The sequence below is a fragment of the Brassica rapa genome, chromosome A07 (genome assembly GCF_000309985.2).
Source record: "Brassica rapa cultivar Chiifu-401-42 chromosome A07, CAAS_Brap_v3.01, whole genome shotgun sequence".
NCBI classification, from domain to species: domain Eukaryota; kingdom Viridiplantae; phylum Streptophyta; class Magnoliopsida; order Brassicales; family Brassicaceae; genus Brassica; species Brassica rapa.
The window spans coordinates 18,201,741-18,226,036 of record NC_024801.2 but is presented as its reverse complement, the minus strand read 5'-3'; the positions used below and the strand labels follow the sequence as shown (position 1 = coordinate 18,226,036).

Sequence of the window (24,296 nt, the reverse complement as noted above, 5' to 3'; positions counted from 1 at the left end):
TATAATACGACTTTGTATAACAATGCAAAACAGTCCCAAAATACTAATTCATATCAAATTTTATTTATAATCCAAAAAACCAACACTTTCGAAGCGCAAATCAAAATTTAGTAAATGTTAAATTGTTACATGTACCACCACTAACATCCAATGCACACTATAAAACCAAGATAGCCAGCTTAACCTACATTGTATAAAAATTTCAAGAAAATAAAATAACTTTGATGGCTCATTTTTTGGCGTTTATATGTTGAAAAGAAAAAGACAATAACACTATTCTATGATTAGATGATATATATATATATTATATGAAAAATGAATAACAGATCCATATAAATTACTGGTAGATGCATGATTCAATATTTTTATTTTATTTTGTTAAACTTTTTATAATTTTCTCCATTATAATTATTTTTTCTCGGTGCATTATTCAAAATTTAGGATTTGACTGAAATGTTGTAGTTTTTATTGTCATGTTTTAATATCATTCCATTTCTTCTAAGTTCTAATACATTTTCTAATAACTACAGAAGGTTTCTCTTATGTTGGCTACAAAAAATAAAATATATGCAACATTAACATTTTAATTTTAATTTTTTTATCAGCAAAATAATAAGTTTTCTCAAAATTTACAATTTTAATGCTACACTAAAAGTTCTAAAATTACAATCTTAAGTTTTTAGGTCAAATTGTTTAGTCTGAATTATGGACTGTCCGAAATAAGGAGGATTATTTGTAGAGTTGTAGTTGCGCCCATGATATGTATTTCCATTGTCAAAACCAAATATGAGTTGAGATTTCATCTTTACTTGTCGAATTCAAATTCTCTACCCAGAAGAATCTATTGACTTGGTTATTTATCTTTAATATATATTTTTAGGCACGTTTCGAACTATCGGGTTAAAGCCCCTCCAACATTTCATGTGCTATCAATTACCACAACAATAAAAAGTTAAAATATATTCGACCTTTCTAGTGACAATTGATAGCACATGAAATGTTGCGCGAAAAAATGCAAACGTAATGTAACAACTTTCCTATCACGTTTGAATTAAACAACTACGACCTTAGTAGACGAAAGGAAGTGTCAGTCTTACCTAAACACATCATCGTCGCTTTCATTGATTCCACACATGTTATTCATTCACGATACTTATATCAAACAGCTGGCACTTCAACAGAAATGGCAAAAACGTGTATATATCTGCAACCACGCAAAGAAAGAAATATCTAGACTCTGGCCTATTCCTGATGTTATATAATTATTGTTAAAGTAATCAACTACGCTAACAACAGCTAGTGTTATTGTGGTGTTACACACGTCTCTCTTCAACCAACATATTTTTCAGTGAATAATGCCGATTAGTGAGAGAGTTCCAACTTGGGCCGCCGTTCCGGCTGTTTTTGCCGTTTTGGCCGTAATTTCGTATCAGACCCTAATTACGCCGTACAATCTAGAGGGCGCCAAAAATGTATTGTCGATGGGTAAGACCATACCACTTCCTGTTGATGGACCAGAGAGCATTGAGTGGGATCCACAAGGAGGAGGTCCTTATGCTGCGGTCGTGGACGGCCGTATTCTCAAGTGGCGCGGCGATGATCTCGGTTGGGTTGAGTTCGCACACACATCCCCACACAGGTTTTAAATGTTCTTAGTAATATTACAACGTTTATTAGAACACACACCGACACAAGCTTAACTAAAAGTAATCAACTAATTTGAGGGATACACTTTTTCTTTAATTATTTGTTATTTTCTTTCAATGAATTTGGATCTGTTGTTGTCCGACTTTTAGGGTAATTCAGATGGGATTTTATTATAATTATATTTTAGTGATCGATCTAATATTCAAGTGTGCAAATATTTGAGAGTTTGGATTGTTAATATTTTAATTAATTTATTTTATTATATTTTAAATTATAAATTACAGTGTGAAAATATGAGTGATCGAATAAGTAAATAAAATTAAATTAATCAAAAGCTAAATTAAAATAATAAATAAAATTGTATATTAATGTCTATGTGTAAATTCTAAAACATTAAATCTTTGTGTGTTCTATCTACCATCTCGTATTGGAAGTTTTTCATGTTTCTCTACTTTTTGTTCGTAGAGGGAACTGTTCAGGCCATGGAGTAGTGCCTACTTGTGGAAGGCCATTAGGACTCACTTTCGAGAAGAAAACAGGAGATTTGTACATCTGTGATGGTTACCTTGGGGTCATGAAGGTCGGGCCAGAGGGAGGCTTGGCTGAGTTGGTAGTGGACCAGGCTGAAGGTCGCAAAGTAATGTTTGCGAACCAGATGGATATTGATGAAGAGGAAGATGACTTATACTTCAATGACAGTAGTGACAAGTATCATTTCAGGTATGTTTCAAACTTGAAACTGATGTATTATGCACTTACGGTTTCCCTTTTGTGAACTAAGTATTCCATAATCAGATCCGGTCCTGGGTATCCGTTTTGATTCCCAAATATTTTTAAAAAATAATTATCTCAATTGTAGGTATTTTATTTATTAAAATTAACTTATAAAGATGTTTATGCTCTTAATTTCAGATTTGGCTCTGTCCACAGTTTGTTTGCGCGTTTAGTGTTTTATAGTGTTTTTTTTTTCAAATGAAACACATATTATACCATTCAAAATATGTTTTTAAGAAATTAGCATTTGAAACAAAATCTAATTCTAACGGGGTTTTTGTCGGCAAGGGATGTATTTTACGTGGTTTTCAACGGTGAGCGGTCGGGAAGAGTGATCAGATACAATAAGAAGACAAAAGAGGCCAAAGTTGTCATGGACAATCTCCGTTGTAATAATGGTTTGGCTCTAAACAAAGACAGGTCTTTTGTAATCTCATGTGAGTCTTCCACAGGCCTTGTCCATCGATATTGGATTAAAGGTCCTAAAGCCGGGACCCGTGACATCTTTGCCAAGGTTCCGGGTTACCCTGACAACATCCGTCTGACACCGACGGGAGATTTTTGGCTTGGCATACATTGTAAGAAAAATTTGATAGGAAGGTTGATCGTGAATAATCAATGGTTAGGGAAGCTGGTTGAAAAGACGGTGAAGTTGGAGTTTCTGATTGGGTTAATGAACAGTTTTAAGCCGCATGGTGTGGCCGTGAAAATCTCGGGGGAGACAGGGGAGATACTTGAGATCCTTGAGGACAAAGAAGGGGAGACTATGCAGTATGTAAGTGAGGTTTATGAGAGAGATGACGGAAAGCTATGGCTCTCGTCCGTTTTCAAGCCTGCTGTATGGGTTCTTGATCGCAAGTGAGTTATTCCGTTTGTTGTAACGTCATGTATTAATAAATGTCTCTTGTGTTTAAATCAACGTTTGTTTCTAGAGTATTTACATCCAGTTTACTGTTAGGAGTGAACTTAATCAACCCCTTTGATACCTTAGAACACAAGTTTGCTTTGATGCCAATTAAGGCCCCTCCTCAAAGCTAAGAGAGTTTGTGAAAGAACAAACTAAATAGAACAAAACACAAGTTACTTCAATTTTCTTTTCATATCCCATTAAACAAAACATACGTAACTTAAATACACAAGAACATGTCAACTAAATAACTGCCCACTAAATTAATATAGAACATGGTATAAAAGTGGAGATGATCCCACGATGCCATGACTCTTGTTATGATCTTATCATTTACCTTCAAATCTGTTATGTTATTTTCTTAAAAAGTAATATTAATTTTTACAGTAAGTGGGAACATCATAAATAGAGTTTTTACATTAATCAAATCTCTCAAATGTATATATAAATATTCATATTTAGACATTTCAAAACTAGTCTGGCTACTTGACCGATTCATAATCGAATCAATTATCCATCTTTACTAGGTAACCACGAACTTAACCGGTTCGTAGTTGAATCTGATCTAATTATTTGGTTCTGATCTAATTATTTGGTTCGGTCCGATTTTAAAAACATTGCCAAACGGCCCGCACATAGTTTCAGCTACTGAATATAAAGTTGTTAAAAGGCCCATTTTGCTTCAATGGGCCTAATAAACTAATAGAGACCAGAAACCTATATAACATAAGGTCGCGTCGTCTACTTTAGTTCTGCCGGAGCACGACCAGAGCAGAAACCTATATAAACAAGTGGCGGTTCCTTCCACTCGTGTTCTCTTCAACTTTGCGTTTTCACTGTAACTCGCTGTCAAGGGTTGGAAGCAAAGGGTAGAGGCTTACTGTGGACTTTGCTTTGAAGATGACGACTTATGGAGATAGAGTGAAGTCGACATCCATTAACGGAGTTAAGTTATACCATGTTTCTTGTGCCCCCAATGTTGCTACTTGGCTTAACCCTAAGAAGCAACGAGCTCTCCGCAAAAACCCACGTAAGTAATCGTTAACTCTCTGCTCAAAGTCTACTCACTTTTTTGTTCCTTGTGATGTGATAGTGTAACTTTAGGTTTAAAATTTTCTAAAAATCAATGTTTTGTGGGTATGTTATGTTAAAGATTATATGCAAAGAGTGGAGCTGATTCAGGATTTGAAGTTTGGGAATGCAACTACTAGAATCAAAGCTACTCCTGATGGAGAGTATCTGATTGCTTCAGGTAATAAGTTTTCATCTTTTTTTTTTGCCTTGTGAGTTTTCACTGTTTAATCGTTGTTGAATGAATCAGGTACATATCCATCACAGGTCAAAGTTTATGAGCTAGGGCAGCTTGGCTTGAAGTTTGAGAGACATTTGGACTCTGCAATAGTTGATTTCGAGGTAAACATTCATTTACTACTTCATCCCTTTCTTTGTTTCTGACGTGTATGTTGCGCCTCTTCTTCAGATATTGGACGATGACTACTCAAAGCTTGCCTTCTTATGTGCTGATCGTTCTATTAATCTACACGCCAAATACGGGAAACACCACAGTTTACGAATCCCAAGGTACTTTAGCTTTTGTTTTGTCTGTGAGAGATTTGTATTGTGGAATTGGTCTAAAAGTTCACTTTTATATGTAGGATGGGGAGGGACTTGACATATGATAACCAGTCCTGTGATCTGCTTTGCGCTGCTTCTTCACCAGATCTCTACAGAATCAACTTGGAGCAGGTACGTTTTGATAAACAAGATGTTTTACTCTGTGTGGCCATGTTAATGATTTGTGAGAGATATGCCTTGTCTCCTTAGGGAAGATTTCTATCTCCTCTCAGCACTCAATCCCCAGCGCTGAATGTTGTTTCTAGAAGGTTTGTGTATCCTTTGGCAATTTCCTCATGATTTGAACTAGGAGAATGTTGAGTACTGTATTTGTTTGTCATCCAGCAATCTACATGGACTAATTGCTTGTGGTGGCGAGGATGGTGCGGTCGAATGTTTCGATATGAGAATGAAATCATCTGCTGCTAGAATCAATGCGGTTACACATGGTGGTGATGCTGCTGCAGTAATTCTTCTAACACATGGTTCCTATACTGATTAGACATTTGTGGCTTCCAATAACATATTTGTGTATTGGCTTTTAGGAGGTTACTGCTATAGAGTTTGATGACAGTGAAGGTCTTCAAGTAGCTGTCGGGAGTAGTGCCGGAAAGGTTTGATTCTACATTTTATTTTAATTTGGCTATGTATAGCTATCATCTGTTGATTGTGCTGTTCTGTTATCTTGCAGGTATTCATATACGACTTGCGCACTTCAGCTCCCATACAAATGAAGGATCACATGTTAGTATTACTAACTTGAACCTCATCGTATAACTTTAAGATTTGTTTCCTCTTTGTTCATTGACTTTTCTATAACTTGCAGGTACGAGAGCCCAATTTTGAGCATTAAGTGGCAAAGAACTCTTAACACTCAAGAACCTAAGCTGATTACTACTGACAAGCACATTGTTAGAATATGGGATCCGAATACGGTAAGCTTCTCCCAGTAACAGTGGTATTGAAATTCTACAAAGTTTGGTTAGGTACAGCCTTTGATACCGTTCATTTTTTTTAGGGAGAAGGGATGACGAGCATTCAACCGACAACACATATGTCTCTCAGCGGAGGAGAAATAAACGACATTTGTGTGTTCCCTGGAAGTGGTCTTATGCTTCTTGCTTTAAACTCTAGCCTTATCCCATCTTACTTCATACCTGAACTTGGTCCTGCTCCTAAATGGTGTTCTCCTCTTGAAAACCTAACGGTATATACTTCTCTGATTCCAAATGTTTTTTTCTAATCTGGTGTGACCATAACTAACACTTGTTTCTTAAAATCGTTTTCTCAGGAAGAGATGGAGGAAACTGGACAGACAACTATTTACGATAATTACAAGTTTGTGACGAAGGAAGAGCTGGAGAAGTTGCAGCTGACTCCTTTGATTGGCACAGATCTTCTGAAAGCTCAAATGCATGGATATTTTATGAAACACCATCTATACAAAGATGTGAGTCCTTAACATTGTCATACACTAGTAACTTTGGATTAGTCTCCAAGATGTTTCTTCCTTCCTTCTAACTTCTTTCTTTCTTTTTTTTTTAACAGGCTTTGGCAGAGGTTGAACGTTTTGCTTATGATAATTACAAAGAAAGCAATAAGCAAAAGAAACTAGAAACGGAACGTAGCCAGAGAATCACAGTTAGTATTTCTTACACCTAAGCAGATCTGCAGATTCATCGTTTTGGTACGTTGGCTTCTTACATACATCTCTGCGTGTCTTGTTGTTGTTCCTGCAGAAGAAGATAAAATTGCCAAAGGTAAACCGTGATCTAGCAGACACCATACACAACGAGGAGGGTGCAGAAGAGGATAAGAAGAGTGTTGAGGAGGCTGTAAAGAAAGTGTCGACGAAGAAGAAGAAACCTGGACTTAGTGGCGAGGATTTCTCATGTGGTCGGTTTGACAACATGTTCCATAATCCGGTAATAACAACAATCTTGTCGAGGCTTTTGTCTGTTTCTTTTTTGTTTCTCATTTCTTGACAATCTCTTTGTGGGTTTCAGGACTTCCAAATCGATCCAGAATCATATGAATATCGTGCCCTACACCCTGTTGCTTCTTCTTCTAAGAAGCAACCTTCTTTGTTAGATGAACACTTTGAAGCTGTATCAGATGGTGATGATGAGAACAGCGATTCTGATGTATCACGTGGTTCAGACGATGGGAGGCCAAGCAAGAAATGGAAAACTCCGAAGTTAGTGCCGTTTTAAGTACATTCCAGGGTTTTGACATCATATTTTATATGTTTTTATTCTTTCTTAATGTGGAAGGGTTTTTATTCTTTCTTAATGTGGAAGGGTTTGGTGTCAGGTTGTTTGTAGTGAAAAACGAGCGGCATGCTGAAGCTTTCCACAACGGGAGATCACTGGCTAAAGAAGACAGTCTTCCGATGGGCGAGCGTGTTAAGGCTATGGAGGACCAGCGTGGCAACTTTGGAGCCTCTAAAGATGTTAAGTTCGGTCCTGGAGGTTCCCGGGAGATATCTTTCAACGCTGGACGCTCATCCACATACAAAGAAGATAGAGATGATGAGGATGGGGACGGGCAAAGAAGCAGGAGGAGAGGAGTTCAGTCTCTTGGACTGAAACAGGATGTTGTTAGAGGCGGTTTCAGAAGTAGAGGAGGCGGTGGTTTCCGGGGTAGACGAGGAGGTGGACGTGGACGTGGTGGTTCCCGAGGAAGAGGCCGCCGATGATTAATGTTGCTCTCCGAGGATATTTTATACTATTTTACGGGAAAATGTTGGTCAATTAAGGAAACTTTGATTCATATTTTGCAATTTTGGAACGTTTTTGACCTGTTCTTGAAAGATTTTAGTCTGATGTCTTAATCAGATTAACATTATTTGCTTGCTTGTGTATAGTGCATATATGGAAGCCCTTTTAGGCTGCAACTGGATATACATTTTTTCGAAAAAAATTATGTGGAATGAACCATTCATGAAAATTCCACAGAAAAGTTACCATTTGAGTTAATGAAAAAAAAATCTTTATTCCATCAATTCTAATAGAATACATGAAAAGGAATGGAATGAAGTTAAAAATCATTCATAAACAAAAAGTCTCGTAAATGGATGGAATAGGAGAAGTGAAAAAATAAAATAACAGTTTTATATTACCTAGAAAGTTCTAGTAAGTTTAAACTAAGAGACAATGTGTGGAATATCCCTAATTAAGATCTAAATTTGCTAAATGCCTATAATTATGGATAATTCAAAAATGAGTAACCTTTTGACACTGTGCGGACGAAAATACCCTTATGCTTTGTCGAAAACAAGTAACTCTAGATCTATCAGCTAAATATTTACATAGCAGGTAACAATCTACATACCAACTAACATATCCGCTAATAATTTCAGTATCATCTAACAATCTATGTATCGAACAAATGTATCGACTAACAAATCATATATCAGTTAATGAAACTATTAGCAATTAATTACTTATCTATTAAATAGCTCTAAATCTATTTGTAACAGCTAACACTTCATGTATCGATTAAGAATCCTTTAAAATCTAAATAATAGCAGGTAAATAATAAAATATCTGCTAATGTATATATTATCTAAAAGTTGATTGTGATTCGAAATTGGAAACATTAGAATTAGGGTGAGATAATAAGATTAGCATTATGTGTGTCAAAAGAATCAGAATAAAAAAATAAAGATTTGTGTTGAATTATAAGATGATTTGAAGAATTTATAGGAGAGATAAAGAGATTAAAACACATAAAAGGGAGAAGAGAGAGAGATAGATATAAGGATATTATAGTCATTAAAAATATTAAAAATAAATAAGGTTATATGACAAATTACATGAATTTCTGGGTGCATCTACGCTAATTACTCTTAAATTAAATTTGTTTCCATCCCACTATATTCTCCCTATAAGACTACGAGTTATGTTACACAAATATTTGTAATTTCATTCATCTTATTTCTTTAACTGCTATCATTCCATTTGCTTGTATTCTATTTTTCTTAATTCATCTCATTCCACACATTCCTATAAACTAAAACCAGTTACATAGATACATTTAGATTTTGAATCCCATAAAATGAATCATGCAGATTTATGGAGAAAAAAATTATAAAACATTTTCACTATGGTATTTCTCATAGTTTGTAATATTATACTAAGTTACTGCAATGTTAAAAGATATGCTCTACTTGGTAATATCATATTAAGAAATGACCTAAGTAATTGTGTTAAAGTGTAGCTCATAAAAATCTTTTAAGAATTATAATAACTTGATTGGTTGCTGGTTTTATAGATTTTATTATGTTAATCATGTTTAAAAATAAAAATAATTTTAGAATGAATTAATATTAGTTGACAAACAATTGAAATAATATTTTACATGATTTAAAGTAACTAATATATATGTATTAGTAGATAATGCACTGTAATAACTATTAATGTTTTTTAAAATCCCACACGTAATTTATATTATAAAAGTACTGTAAGTCATTTATGGAGAATGTTGTGTCTGAAGGTTTCCCACATATAACAGGATTATAAATGCTTATAAATCTTTAGATGTTAAATTTATATTATAAATCGAAAAAGTTATGTTATAAGTTATCTCCTATGTTCTTATGCCTAATCAAGTATAAACCAAGTATTAACGGTCAATCGATAATGTTCAACTAAATCCTAGACCAACTCTCGTATGCATCTAGGTATCTAATTCATTCAGGGTTTGGGTTCCGTTAATCAATTATACTTTCGTGTATATTAATTGTCATATGATTCTAGGTTCAAATAATCAGTCACACTCTTGAGCTATTCCAACTACTCTAAATCTTATTATTACAATCTACTCTGGTGTAGAGATCTTTAAACATTCACACCCTAACAATCCTAATAGATTATCAGTTTGACATTAAGCTCATGAAATCCCTAAATCTAACAAGATGATTACTCATACATAATAGAAGAAACACAAAACATAGTCTGAATAAATAATAGAATAAGAAATTAATGACAAAACCACATGAATTCCATATCAACTCTGAAGGAGTTCCATATCAACTCTGAAGGAGTTCTAATTTATCTCTTCAACCCTATAAAAAGGAATAAAATACATAAATAGGGTTTAGAGTCGGCTAGTGCTGGGTTTGCGGGTCAACCCGCCCCGCCCCGCCGCGGGTTGAATCATTTTTTCGATTTAAAAACTCGACCCGCATAACCCGCAACCAAAAAATTTTATATCCGCACCCGTCCCGCGAAAACTCGCGGGTAACCCGCCAAACCCGCGGGTAATATTAATTATATTAAAAATAGTTATTTTTATTAGAAATGATTATTTTCTAATTATATAATAATTATTTTAATTAAAAAAAATTATTTTTTATTTATATAATAGTTATTTTTAAAAAATACTATTAAAATAATATATTTATAATTAAAATTATTTAAAATATTTATTGTATTTTTATATATTTTACGAAAAGTGTTTTTTTTCAAAAAAAACTATTTTTTTAATTTGCGGGTTGGCGGGTACCCGCGACTCAAATTCGGCTGACCCGCACTCGCCCCGCTCAAAATAATCTCGACCCGCACCCGCGATTTAAAAATTTCAAATGGTTCGACCCGCACCCGCCCCGCGGCGGGTCAAATGGAGCGGGGCCCGTGAACAATGATTAAAATTTCCAGCTCTAGAGTCGGCCAAGGGTATTCTGATTAATTGTGGTGACTTCTAGGCCTAAGTCGGTCTTGAATATAATCGGACCGTCTCTGGCATCAGTATCGAGCGAGACCTAAGCTGTGCTGTCGATCGACACTCCTTCTAATCCTAAACAGCTTCCTTTCGGGAAGCAGACGTACCACTTTTCAGTAAAACAAGCATAACTTTAGATCTAACCGCGAGATGGACTTTAAACCGGTGGCATTGGAAAATAAACTCAAAGCTCTATGTTGTGTTAAAATGTGGGTTCAATCTCATTGTGGGTAGGTCTCCATCCATACCAAAACTTATGATGCGTCTATGCAGTTTTGTACCTCAAAAAGCTCCAGAATCACTAAAGTTCTCCAAAACGTACATGAACTTGAAAATACTCTAAAATAGACTCCAAACACATATAATAGACACTAAAAAGTACATATACCATGGTTTAAATGCGGTAAAATCCATGGTATATCATTACACATAGATGAAGACGTCCTTTATACTCTTGAAGTTTGTTCAGATATTATGTTTTTTGACGATCATTCCTAATAAATACTGGAAGAAACTCTTTTGTACCAAGTTTAATTTTGAAGTTGATATATAGTTAAGATTTACACTATTTTTTGTTGTTATCAATTCCAAAATCTTCTAAAACAACCCCAATCAAATCATTATAGATGATATTTTCATGAATGATAGTAAAAGAAGATCATCATTCATCATTAATTATGAAATCTCAGTGAATTCTATTTATTAGTTTTCATTTTCCACGTATAGAACATTTCTCAAGCTAAAATTAAAGATCTTAAAGAGACGAAAATCACCATATATTCTCATGTCACCTTCATTAGTGTTTCTTAGCGTTCATCAGATAGATCGTCTAAGCTTGTAAAGTTTGTTAGGTTCGCCAGTCAGCTTTGTCAAATCTCGCCGGAGAACACGTCAGCGTGTTGTAGAGAATTTGTGATATCGTCCGATTTGGTGAACCTCATGAATTGAAAAAGTCATGGGAGAAAGAGATTAGTTTTAGATTTAATTAATTAGGGGTATGGTATTTTTTCTTTTAATTTTTATGGTAAAAATGGTTAAAGTAAAAATTAAATATGGTACAAGAAATGTGGTAGTGTAAGAAAATTCCCAATATTTATCATGGTTTGAAAAATAATAATAAAAGAAACATATATAAATCATGTATAAAGGTTTCTAAAACCACTGATAAAGCTTACGAAATATTTATAAAATAATTTTGTAATTTTATAAATATATTCATATCTTATAACTCCCTTTATAAGAATTTAAAACCATATAAAAATATACAAAACTTAATAAATTAATATTTTATGTCAAAATTATAAAGGCTTATAAGTTATTTATAATAGTTTATGAAGTTAGCTTGTAAAAGTTTATAAATAATATATCATTGTTCATAAAATATTTATAATGGCATTAACTTTATCATTTATGTGAAATTTAAGGTTTATAAGTTATTTATAAAAGTATAACCAGTAATAAATTCCAATAATTTAGTTTGTTAAATAATTTCAAATCATATTTTTAGTAACTAAATTCAGATGTGAGAAAACATGAATCAAAGTTTCACACAAATTAGGAGAACCTTTTGGTTGGGCGTTGACGGGAAAGTGCGCGAGCTACTCCACCAACGATGGCACGTCGTTTCTTGATTCTCCTGTACCGAAGACTTATGGAGTGGCTCATCATCAGACCAGTTTAGGGGTTTCTGCTTCGTCTGAGGGTAATGGAATAGACAACAATTCGGTCATGATCAAGAAGCTTAGTCACAATGCTAATGAGCGTTACCGTCGCAAGCAGATGAACTCTTTGTTCTCAACTCTTTGTTCATGTCTTCCTGCTTCTTATCAACTGGTAAGTAGCTGATCTGATATATATGTAATGTGAATGTGCTTCAAATCAAAAACCAATTAGAAATAATTAGTCTGCATATTCAGTTTAATACCATTTAGAAGAAGAATATTTTGTTAACCGTCTTTTTTTTTTTTTCTTTACCATCTTGCAGAATAAGTTAAGCATTCCTCAGACGGTTTTGCGGACCGTGAAGTACATACCGGATCTGCAAGAGCAAGTGAAGAAGCTAACCCAGAAGAAGGAAGACCTATTGGTGCGAGCATTGGGTCAAAGAGACATGGAAAGTTACGTTAAGCAGCATCCACAAGCGGTTGCTAGTTATGTCTCCACCGTTTTTGCGACTAAGAATGGAGACAACGAAGTGATGGTCCAAATCTCATCGTCCACGATTCATAAGTTTTCGATATATAATGTGTTGAGTGGATTAGAAGAAGATGGTTTTGTTGTTGTGGATGTTTCATCTTCGAGTTCTCGAGGAGAAAGGCTCTTCTACACTTTGCATCTTCAAGTAGGCAAGACTGATAGTAACAAGATAATTTGCGAGGAGTTAAGTCAAAAGATATTGTACTTGTATGAAGAATGTGGAAACTCGTTCAGATGATATTTTGTGCTAGCTTGGTTCTTTTAGTTATGTTGTCCTTTTTAATTATTCAGAAATCTTCTTGGCCGATTTGTTGTAGTCGAGTTGCTCTATTTTGGCCGAAGTTAGTGGTCGACTACTAATAGAATTGCTACTGCGTTCATGCTAGAGATAAAGTAGAAAGCAAAATTAAGGTATGTCCATCATTGAACCGACCGGAGAAGGTATAAACGACATTTGTGTGTTCCCTGGAAGCGGGCTTATGTTTCTGGCTGTAGACTCTAGCCTAATATCATCTTACTTCATACCTGACCTTAGTCCTGCCCCCAAATGTGTTCTCTTTTTGAAAACCTAACGGTATACTAATCTGATTCAAAATGTTTCTATCGTTCCGGTCGTGTGACCATTTTTACTAACACTTCTTTGTTGACATCGTGTTATCAGGAAGAGATGGAGGAAACTGGACTGTTCATCGGCAGCCTCGTCCCCCTCCACCACGTCCACTTCCTCCTCTACCCCGGGAACCGCCACCAATCATAAATGTTGCTCTCAGAGGATATTTTATATTAGTTTGGGAAAAATGTGGGTCAATTAAGAGAATTTTGGAAAATTTTATTAAGATTTACAATTTTGGAATATTCTGACCTGTTCTTGAAATGTTTTTAGGCTGATGTCTGAATTACAGCAACATAATTTGCTTACTTCGTGTTAAAAAGGTAACGATTGATGTTGACCATAGATCGATTTAGTCAGTTCTGATATCTATACCCGATCGGTTATATCCGATATTCGAACCAATAACCCGAAGTACTCGTATATATATAGCTAACCTAAACTTTTATCTTCCATTCATATTCATCTTTCCGTCTTTTCCTTCTTCAATGTGAGGAATCAATTGCAGGTGAGTTCTCGTCATCTCCATCTTTTCCGTATATGTTCAATGCATGCTTAAACTCATTTTATGACCGATTACAAGCATGAATCACTATATCACTATATTTTGCGATTTTGATTTATGTTTGATTATAAGTAAGATTTGCGATTTTGTTTTTTCTTTGCTCTTTACACATGCATGAGCTCAAACAATCATGATTATCCAATGTTTGATTCTGTTTGATTTTGATTTATGAATAAATGGATTCTTTACTATTTTCTATTTAAAATAATACAAATATAAATTCCACAAAGAAAAAATAACAGGCTCGTGTTCATTAAGGTAATAACAAATCAGAAAGATTTTTTCTTTTTTGATAAGTAAAATCAGAAAGATCATAAATCTTATATTAAGTTGTTCAATATTTTAACTTCAACAGTGTTGTTTATAGTCTCAAAGGGTCAAATCAAGGATACCTATATTTTTTTATTATTTGTTACACAGTTCGGTTATATTCGAAATAATCTGAACCTAAACCTTAAAATTCCAAACCGATCCGAAGTATAAAATAACCCGAACGGATTATGTACCTCTCTACCCAAAAATCCAAAAATCTGAATCGCCTGATCCGAATCCGAACTAGTACCCAAATGCCTAATCCTGAGTGATAATAAGATGTTGATTGATATGTTTGTCAATTTTTATTTTCGTTGATTTGTTTATTTTAAACATGTTTTATATAAGTAGATCATCTTTTATTAAGTTGATTGAATAAAAATATAAACCAACGGTTCCAAAAAGGTAACTTTATTAAAACGTTAACACGAAATTATATAAATGGACAAAGGAAAAAAAACAGTTAACATGAATATCATGTAGATTAATAAGTATAAACGTATTAATCGACAATACGTTGTGATGAATTTATCAATCAAGATATAAGTCAACTATTTTAAAAAAAATTCAAAGAACAATTTTAACATAAATCGACCAAAATCAAATAAGTCTATGCCTAGAAATATATATATATCACATTTCAACTAGTAATTAAGTAACTGCCCTAGATATCGGTATACCACCTTATTATATATGTATATATATATATATATATATGTGTGTATATTATAATATAATATAGTATAATATATACTCGTGTTTTTGTAAAGCATATATTACTCGTATTTGCTTACATATGGTTTACGTATCTGCTGACAAGTTATAACATGGAATAATATGGGACGAAGAGCTTCTTCCACCCGATAACAATCCGTAAATTTAGGATTTTTTGTCTTTTTCTATAATATAATATGTCACGGTTTGTTGATATTTAGAAATTTTAGTTCTCATGAAAATAATTTAAACATCTGTCCTTAGAGCTGTCAAATGGTCCGTCCATGGCCCAATTGGGCATGACCATTTGGACCATTTCAGTTTTGGGCAGTAATGGGTAGTTCATATTGGACAATGGTCCAACAAATGTCCAAGACCAATAGAGACCATGTCCAAATGGGCATGCCCATGGACACCCAATAATATTTATAATTATTTTTTAATTATTAGTTTAGATTTTATTTTTAAAATTTTGAAATTATGTTTACTTTCCAAAATTATAAAAGTAACTTTTTTTCTTATCAAAACTGTAAAACTATGTTTTCCTCTCAAAATCGAAAAAGTTTCATTTTTCCGCAAAAACCGAGAAATCGCGTTTTTCTGCCAAAACCGATATTTTTTTATTTTTCCGTCAAAACCGAGAAATTACGTTTTTCTGTCAAAATCAAAAAAAATTACGTTTTCCTGCCAAACCCGAGAAATTACATTTTCCCGCCAAAACCGAGAAATTGTGTTTTTTTTCCGCCAAAACCGAGAAATAGTGTTTTTTCGCCAAAACCAAGAAATTGCGTTTTCCCGCCAAAACCGGAAAATTGCGTTTTCCCGCCAAAACCGAGAAATTGCGTTTTCCCGCCAAAACCGAGAAATTGTGTTTTTCCGCCAAAACCGAGAAATTGTATTTTCCCGCCAAAATCTGAGAAATTACATTTTTCCGCCAAAACCGAAAATTGTATTTTCCCGTCAAAATCCAAGAAATTGCGTTTTCCGCCAAAATAAAAAATTGTGTTTTCTCGCTAAAACCGCCAATTTGTATTTTCCCGCTAAAACCGAGAAATTATGTTTTTCCGCCAAAATCTGAGAAATTGCGTTTTTCCGCCAAAACTGAGAAATTGTGTGTGTTTCCGCCAAAACCGAAAAATTAAATTTTCCCGCCAAATTTATGAAATACATTTTTCCGTCAAAACTGTGAATTACGTTTTCCGTCAAAATCATTAATTTTTTATTTTAACGATAAAACTGTTTTTTTTTGGTTAAATTGTAAAGTTATGTTTTCTTTTATTAAACTCATAAAATTATATTTTAAGAAGCCCATGGACACCCATTGTCCATTTGGTCTTCGTCCAATTGGACCGTGTACCAATTGGTCTTTTGTCCAGTTGGACCATTTATTAATTGGGCATGTCCATAGCCCGCCCAAAATGAATTGGATTGGGCTAGCCCATGGTCAGCCCGCCCAGTTGACACCTCTATCTGTCCTAATTATAGTAACAAAAGGTACGAATTTTCATCTTTTTGACAAAGAATAAAATATTTCGTTAGTAAGTTATACTCCATATGTTTTATTTTAAATGTGGTTCTAGGTTCGTGCATACAGATTAAAGAAATAAATAGTTTTATATATTTTCTATGTAAATCACAATTACCTATACACCTAACAATATTTCAACCAATAAAAAAAATAATTTGCTGAATAGAATAAATAAATTTTACATTAAAAATCAAAAACACCACTTATTTTATAACGAAAAAAATTATTTACAATGACAACTTAATATGCAAAGAAGAGAGTATGTTTAATTGGTTGATTCTATCAAGTAGGTAAGTCTTGTCTTCCTGATTTACAGGAAAATCGGTAAAGTAGTTCTGTTTTCATTCAAACATATTAATTGGTTTTTAAAACATTCATGGATGTCCACATAATTGCTGAACACTAAGCTAATTGATTTCCATGCATATCGTTGATGAACTCTTTTACTATCAATAATAAAATACTAAGGCTCCTACTGGTGACTTTTTCGGGAACAATAAAAACGAATAGGAAAGGAACGTATAGGAATAAAATTGCAGGAATGAAAAGGAATGTTGGTTCCTTATCAAATTTAATAAGGAATGCTTTTGTTCTATAATTCTCTACAAAAAAGGGAATGGAGAGGAACAAAAAGGAAAAACTATTCCTTGTGAATGGTGATTTTTTTTGGGAATGATAAGGAATTCAGTGTTCCCCTCCGTTCCTTGGTCACCATTCGAAGCCTAAGTTTAGGGAATGATTCAAGAAACTTATATAAGGAAGGTTTATTAAATTAGGGATTATTTTAGAATTCTTTAGATTTGGTAAGATTTACGTGGACTTTAATGATATTCGTATAATTTGGTGGAATTTTAAAACAAAATAAAAATCAAAGTCTACTTTCTAATTGATGAATTTTTTTTAAGTTCCAAAATATTTTGAGTGATTTAATAATGATGAATTAAAGAAAGTGATTAATTTCTGTAAGTTTACTTGGTTTATATATATTTTCAAATATAATATTTTCAAAAATAATTTAGCTTTAAAATTTGACTAGATATGTAAATGTATGAAATTTGAGCACCTGATTTTCAATTTTACAAATTATTTGGATGTAATATTTTTTTTGTCAAACTTTATTTTCTATTGAAATGGAAAATGATACTATTTGATTTCTGATGAATGTTGATTCTCATTTTAAGGATTTTCATTTTTTTTAACTATTGAAACAAAAAAAGGTAAAAAATTACTGAAAAGAACTTTGAATACAGTCTGGATTCATTAACTTTTAGTTAAAAATCAACTTTAAAATACTTTCAAATTTAACTTGGTAAATTTATTGATGAAATTCTTAATTTCCAATAAGTTTTAACGAAGTTGTATAAATAACTAATTCAATAACACCATCAATTTTACATAATTATTATACATGCTAAATTCAATACAAGAACATTTGGAAAAACAAAATCTTTCAGATCTCTAATCCAATGAACCCCATAAGTAGCTGCCCCATATATCACATTCCCTATACATAACCCTATCCAACGAGATGGGGCTTTTTTGGGTATATGCTCGTGGTATATGCTCAGAACATGATTTCTCTTACTAGGTCGTATAACACTTCAAAAACACTTATAATAAGTTTCTTTAACTTCCATTTGACAACAGAGATATATTTGTTTGTTTAATTGGCTAGCTCTACTATCCGCAATCACACACGTATATATATATATATATGTCGCTGGACATTTACAACCAAAACAGCTTCAAGAGAAAACATAATCTAGAAAACTTGTCTTTGATCAAGCTAAAATGTGCGAATTGGGCCCTGCATTGTTTCCAAAATTTGGGATGGAATTGACTGGAGAGCACGAGAGCTACTCCACCAACGCCGCGTCGTTTCTTGATTTTCCGGTACCAAATACGCATGGAGTGGCTCATCATGAGACCAGCTTTGGGGTCTCTGTTTCGTCCGAGGTAAATGGAATTGACAACAATTCGGTCATGATCAAGAAGCTTTGTCACAATGCTAATGAGCGTAACCGTCGCAAGAAGATCAACTCTTTGTTCTCAACTCTTCGTTCATGTCTTCCAGCCTCTGATCAACTGGTAAGTAGCTGATCTGATACGTCATCTTAATGTGTTTTATATCAAAAACCAAATGATAAGAAGACTATTTTATTAACCCTTTCTTTTTGTCCTTGCTCTTGCAGAAGAAGCTAAGTATTCCTCAGACGGTTTTGCGGACCGTGAAGTACATACCGGAGCTACAAGAGCAAGTGAAGAAGCTAACCCAAAAGAAGGAAGACCTCATGGGGAGAGTATCGGGTCAAAGAGACACTGACCGTTACATTAAGCCGCAACCACAAGCGGTTGCTAGTTATGTCTCCACCGTTTTTGCGACTAAGCATGGAGACAACGAAGTGATGGTCCAAATCTCATCGTCCAAGATTCATAAGTTTTCGATATATAACGTGTTGAATGGACTAGAAGAAGATGGTTTTGTTGTTGTGGATGTTTCATCTTCGAGTTCTCGAGGAGAAAGACTTTTCTACACTTTGCATTTTCAAGTGGGCAAGACTGATAGTTACAAGCTAATTTGCGAAGAGTTAAGTCAAAGGATATTGTACTTGTATGAGGAACATGGAAACTCCTTCAGATATTAATTTGTTCTTATTTCTTTAAGCCATGTCTTCTTCTTCATTTTGACCAAGCGTTATGGTCTAGACTTGTTTCTGTTTTTTTTTTCCTTTTTTTGTCGAAGGTAGTGGTCGATTACTAATAGAATTACCACTACATTCTTATTACAGCAATAAAATTTAGTTTTTGTCTAGTTTAATACCACTACAATCTTGTTTCTGTAATTTATTTTTTGAACCTACAGCCATAATAAACTTTGCAATATACGATTTTGCACTGCAAGGTTTCTAGAGCACTAGTTTAAGTGCTTTGAGAATGTTTTTTTCTTTCTTTTGACAAATATTGTGCTCTATCTCTCTACTAAATATATAATAAATATATAAAATATATGTATATAAATGACTATAATATTATAATTATTAAGTAAAGATTATGTATACATATAAATATAAAAACAATTATTTCAAATTTAATGATTATATATCATATATGTATTATATATTTTCACAAAAATCATTTATAATTATACAATAATAGGTTATATTTATGTTTCTTAATTTATCCATTTGTTTTTTTTTTAATTTTGAATCACAACTTAATATTTAGTCAACTACTTATAATTTAAAAACCAATAACCAAATTTCTATAATTATACTACACAACTCCATAACTTATTGTATATTAAAAATCTGAAGATACAACAGAAAATCTACGGTTTATATTCTACATAAAAAAATCTAGAGCAAAACATTAAAGTTACAACACAAAACCTACAATTTATATTCTACAGGAAAAAATTAAAGATATAGCACAAAAACCTAAAGCTTATATTTTACAGCAAAATATCCAAAGCTAGAGCAGTAACCAATCGGATCCAATGTCTTCTACTCTTTGTTTATATATATTGTAACGAAAGACATGTTCCATTAGTTGAGTTTTGGTGTATTAAATAAGAGAAGATTTGTTTATCAAAAAAAAAAAAATCATAATAATAAGAAAAGACAAAATGATGTGTTCAGAAGAGCCGGTGAAATTGGCACTTATTAGTTAATAGATGATAATGCTATTTATTAAAAATTTAAAAGAGTTAAGGTCATACATGATTAATGAGAAGCCATATGATTGGCTATTCACTGATTTTTGGAGATATGCCACTCCATTTGTTTTTGGTTTATTTGGTGTAAGACAAGTGATGTCGCCACCACTTTATTATTTTATTTTTGTGTTGTCAAAACTTGTTTTGGTCAAAAGGTTCTAATTTCAAAATGATAAATAGTTTTTTTTGTCGGCAAAAAATTAATTAATTTCTTCTTTCATAAAATATCACAACATTATTACACTATTCTTTTGATTAAATTATTAATTATTTTACCAACATTTTAAAACGTGTATCTTTACTAAACAATAATAAAATATGACTTTTTATATGTTTAATTCGAGATGACATTTAATGATTAATTATCATTGGTTGTTACATTTGACTTGCTAAAAACGTCTAAAAATTGTTCGTTGACAAAATACTGAAATAAATAATCAAAGATAAAGTTATAATTAATATTTCTTTAATTAGTGGGCAAAAATTTTAAATTTCAAAATCAAAACAGAGATAATAGTAGAGAGATACGAATTAGCCAGATTGCAAAACTAACAAAAAAAATGAACTATAAAAGTATCATTCTTGTGGAAGTACCGTATCATAATGGTTAAGGTTTAAAAAGTTTTACACTCATATGTCTAAGGTTCGATTCCATGTTATGCAATTTTTTGGAGATTTAATATTATATAAAGTCCAGGTTTCAATTACCGAAAAAAATGATTTATTAAATAATTATGCAGACTAAAAAAAAAAAGCTTACAAAGGATTTTCAACAATGTGTAAATAAATCTGGTCAGGCTTAAATCTTCATAAAGATGTAGTATTGTCGGTTGTCAAATCGTCTATGTAATCTTTCTTATAAGTGTAATATCATAATAAATCAGCGTAAAAAAATGTATCATTCTCATAGATACTTTTCCAAAAGTAAAAAAACTTTATTACTATTGGTTCTGTATTTTATTACCGCCTCTAAAATATTTTAAGTCTTGCATGATATATATTATTAATAATATCAAAATTAGAAGATATACATATATAAAGCATAATTGTCTAATTTTATATTAACCTAGAATATTCCAGATCTATGAAAAAAAATTAGACTAATTCACAAAAAAATGCATCCGTGAATAGATATTTAAATGGGCTGAAACTTGAAAGTAAAAGTTTAATGTCCATGAACAATATGATTTAATTTTGCGTATAGGTGAATCGAACATGACCACTCAACAAAATCCTGGACATAATTATCAATTTTTATGGAAACAAATTCACATGATGGGTTCAGTCTAGGCATGTGCGAAAAAAACTGGAACCGAAGAACCGAACCAAAATAACCGGAAACAGACTGAACCCCTCAAATATCAGAATGATTCTTATATTTCTATATCCTAAATAACTGAACTGGACCGGAATCGAACCAAGAACCAAACGGGTATCCGAATATATAATAATATTAATTATATATACATATAACATAAACAAATATATATATATATATATTTATTTATTTATAATTTAAAATTTTAATAAAAGTATCCGAAAATATTTGAAGAAAACTAAATTATTACAAAGTATCCGAACTATCCAAAAATATCAAAAAGTATTTGTATATTTTTTATCTGAAATATCCAAAATAATACCAAAATATCCAAGATTTTATCCATTCTAACTATTTGATATTTTACCTAAAATACCGATATTTTACTCGAAATATCTGAACTACCCAAAATAACCGAACTACCCGAAATAACCGAGCCAAATGAGAAACAATTTTTTGGGTATTTTCAGGTTCTTAATTTTACTATCGGAACCGAACTCGAAACTATCCGAACCGAACCAAAAATAAGTCAAGTAGAAAATGGATCCTTTAGCTCCCTACCTAAACTACTAAATACCTAAATCGAACCTATCGGAAATACCCATGCCTAGCCTAGTTCAGTTCAGTCTCCCAGAATCTTAGTTGTTTGATGCGATGTACCAAAATCCGGTTACAACTAATGACAAACCTTTTGGAGGTTTTTTTCTTTTTGTTGATCTACTTCACTTCGTATTAAAAAGAATTCTTGCAAATCTCTTTTCGTATTTCAGGACTTCCCAATCGATCAATCATACAAATATGGTGTCCATCACGTTTTTAAAAAAAACTTTTTATTTGCAGTAAATTAAACGTGGCACAAGTGTTCACTCGTTGTATTGCATTACAACTACTAATATAACCACTTGATGGTGGTCTTATGAGATTTGGGTTACTAAGCAATATGGATTCAAAGACACCTCTATACATTCCAACACGTGTTCACGCGGATATGAATTCATACTAATAACTTTAAATACCCGGAAAAGAGTCAATTTGTAAACTACACTTTTCCTTTATAATTACTCTAGTTTTTTCCATAAACTAGGTATACTTCCAAGTTAAATAGAAAAAAACCCCCCCAAAAATATCATCAACTGAGGGCATCATCATATTAAAAATGAAAAAAAAATCATTGGATTTGGTTTTGTTTTTGTTAAATAAACAATGAAAATATATTGGTTTAGAGAGACGGATTTCTTTCGCTTGGTTAAAAACTTAAAACATATTGATATCAAATAAGACTGAATTTACAGGATGATAATTGTAGTTTTCAACATATATATTATATTTGTTTGGAAATTTGGGTCACTATAAGAATATATGAAACCTCATTGACTCACATTTAAAGTTTGGGAATATTTTTGACCAGTTCGTGGAAAAATAACTAAACTATAACATATTTTAGGTTAGATATATAGATAGATATATATATATAATTATATATGTTCAACAAGTTGGTCTAATTAATGAATATTGTAATGGATTTGTTGCATTAAACAAAGAGGCAGGATTTATTTAAGATAATGAAGCTGCTTATGTATAGGGGAGAAGACGACGCCCAAAGCATCTTCCACCTGGTTCCCACGAGCTTCCAACAATTTCTCCAAGAGCAAAAATCTTATTATAGTGTTATACATGTAAAACCCTTGTTTGGATTCTTGTCCAATATAGCTATTGGTGATTGGGCCTACTTCATGTGTGGAACATAGGCTCTGGCTCGTGTCACCTATCACCTATGCCCTTTGTAAAGACCTAAATATTTCTTTTTATGGTATGATAGAAACATATAGTTTCTTATTAATAAGTAACAACATGGATTGCTCAAAAAAAAAAGAAGAATTAACAACATAGATTTATTTCTTTTACCCTGTCCGTGTATATATAAGGGAGTTAGTGATATACCATATCAGTTAATTTGAAGTGGCAACTCCATGAAACTAAACAGAATAAATAAGTTTGTCTTTGCAGCTGTTACCATTTAGTCGACGAATAATGCTGATAATCATTTTCCTTTACTTTCTTGCAGAAAAGGTTGAGTATTCCTGCGACCGTTTCACGGAGCTTGAAGCACATGAGCAAGTGAAGAAGTTATGACAGGAGAAGTAAAAACTCTTGGTGTATTGGACCAAATCATTACGTTAAGCCACAACCAAAGGCAGTCCCCGTTATGTCTCCACCGTTTCCGCGACTAGGCTCGGAGAAAACGAAATGATGGTTCACATTCATCGTCCAATGAAACTAAACAGAATGACTAGAAGAAGATGGGTTTCTTGTGGATGTTCATCTTCAAGGTCTCAAGGGGAAAGGCGTTTCTACACTTTGCATCTTCAAGTGGAAAATATGGATGATTATTACAAAATGAATAGCGAAGAGTTAAGTGAAAAGGATGTTGTACTTATATGAAAAATCCGAAAACTCGTTAGGTGATTTATTCATATTGTGTGGTTATCCTATTTTCTTGTTTCTTTTCAGTTATGTCCTTTTCTTATTAATACTCTTAACATTCTTGTCTCTTGACCAAATCGTTAGTGATAGACGAGTTGTATTGGTTTTTTGATAGAAGTCATAGATCATTTACTAAATAGTATTGACAGAAGGAAGAATTTCACATTATGGAACAATAGTTTTAAATT

The 24,296-nt window shown here is 32.8% G+C and overlaps 4 protein-coding genes across 4 annotated transcripts; all 4 read left to right on the top strand.

Annotated features, from left to right (window-relative positions):
• Positions 1–1,278: 1,278 nt before the first annotated feature.
• Positions 1,279–3,391, top strand: LOC103830082 (protein STRICTOSIDINE SYNTHASE-LIKE 9). The gene is made up of 3 exons (XM_009105789.3): positions 1,279–1,639; positions 2,113–2,367; positions 2,710–3,391. The coding sequence occupies exons 1-3, from the start codon at positions 1,356–1,358 to the stop codon at positions 3,281–3,283; spliced, it is 1,113 nt and encodes a 370-aa protein (XP_009104037.1). The 5' UTR covers positions 1,279–1,355; the 3' UTR covers positions 3,284–3,391.
• Positions 3,392–3,677: 286 nt separating this feature from the next.
• Positions 3,678–8,027, top strand: LOC103830081 (nucleolar protein 10). The gene is made up of 16 exons (XM_009105788.3): positions 3,678–4,358; positions 4,482–4,580; positions 4,650–4,741; positions 4,809–4,909; positions 4,984–5,074; positions 5,153–5,211; positions 5,288–5,408; positions 5,488–5,556; positions 5,634–5,686; positions 5,769–5,877; positions 5,961–6,149; positions 6,234–6,392; positions 6,491–6,583; positions 6,682–6,867; positions 6,949–7,139; positions 7,256–8,027. Exons 1-16 carry the CDS (start codon positions 4,229–4,231, stop codon positions 7,638–7,640), a joined length of 2,127 nt encoding a protein of 708 aa, XP_009104036.1. The 5' UTR covers positions 3,678–4,228; the 3' UTR covers positions 7,641–8,027.
• Positions 8,028–11,804: 3,777 nt separating this feature from the next.
• Positions 11,805–15,775, top strand: LOC103831386 (transcription factor ORG2). Its single transcript, XM_033276011.1, has 3 exons — positions 11,805–11,814; positions 12,210–12,499; positions 12,651–15,775. The coding sequence occupies exons 1-3, from the start codon at positions 11,805–11,807 to the stop codon at positions 13,098–13,100; spliced, it is 750 nt and encodes a 249-aa protein (XP_033131902.1). The 3' UTR covers positions 13,101–15,775.
• A 408-nt stretch (positions 15,776–16,183) lies between these two features.
• On the top strand, positions 16,184–24,118 carry LOC103830080 (transcription factor ORG3). Its single transcript, XM_009105786.3, has 2 exons — positions 16,184–18,679; positions 18,784–24,118. The coding sequence occupies exons 1-2, from the start codon at positions 18,383–18,385 to the stop codon at positions 19,234–19,236; spliced, it is 750 nt and encodes a 249-aa protein (XP_009104034.1). The 5' UTR covers positions 16,184–18,382; the 3' UTR covers positions 19,237–24,118.
• Positions 24,119–24,296: the final 178 nt, after the last annotated feature.

What these genes read in the sequence shown, in the direction of transcription:
- LOC103830081 (XM_009105788.3), top strand. Translation starts at nt 4,229, where the DNA reads ATGACGACTTATGGAGATAGAGTGAAGTCGACATCCATTAACGGAGTT. An exon ending in ATGGTGGTGATGCTGCTGCA is followed by an intron (nt 5,409 to 5,487) that starts GTAATTCTTCTA and finishes ATTGGCTTTTAG; the next exon opens with GAGGTTACTGCTATAGAGTT. An exon ending in AACGTAGCCAGAGAATCACA is followed by an intron (nt 6,584 to 6,681) that starts GTTAGTATTTCT and finishes TTGTTCCTGCAG; the next exon opens with AAGAAGATAAAATTGCCAAA.
- LOC103830080 (XM_009105786.3), top strand. Translation starts at nt 18,383, where the DNA reads ATGTGCGAATTGGGCCCTGCATTGTTTCCAAAATTTGGGATGGAATTG. An exon ending in TTCCAGCCTCTGATCAACTG is followed by an intron (nt 18,680 to 18,783) that starts GTAAGTAGCTGA and finishes TTGCTCTTGCAG; the next exon opens with AAGAAGCTAAGTATTCCTCA.
- LOC103831386 (XM_033276011.1), top strand. An exon ending in TTCCTGCTTCTTATCAACTG is followed by an intron (nt 12,500 to 12,650) that starts GTAAGTAGCTGA and finishes ACCATCTTGCAG; the next exon opens with AATAAGTTAAGCATTCCTCA.
- LOC103830082 (XM_009105789.3), top strand. Translation starts at nt 1,356, where the DNA reads ATGCCGATTAGTGAGAGAGTTCCAACTTGGGCCGCCGTTCCGGCTGTT. An exon ending in GCACACACATCCCCACACAG is followed by an intron (nt 1,640 to 2,112) that starts GTTTTAAATGTT and finishes TTTTGTTCGTAG; the next exon opens with AGGGAACTGTTCAGGCCATG. An exon ending in AGTGACAAGTATCATTTCAG is followed by an intron (nt 2,368 to 2,709) that starts GTATGTTTCAAA and finishes TTTGTCGGCAAG; the next exon opens with GGATGTATTTTACGTGGTTT.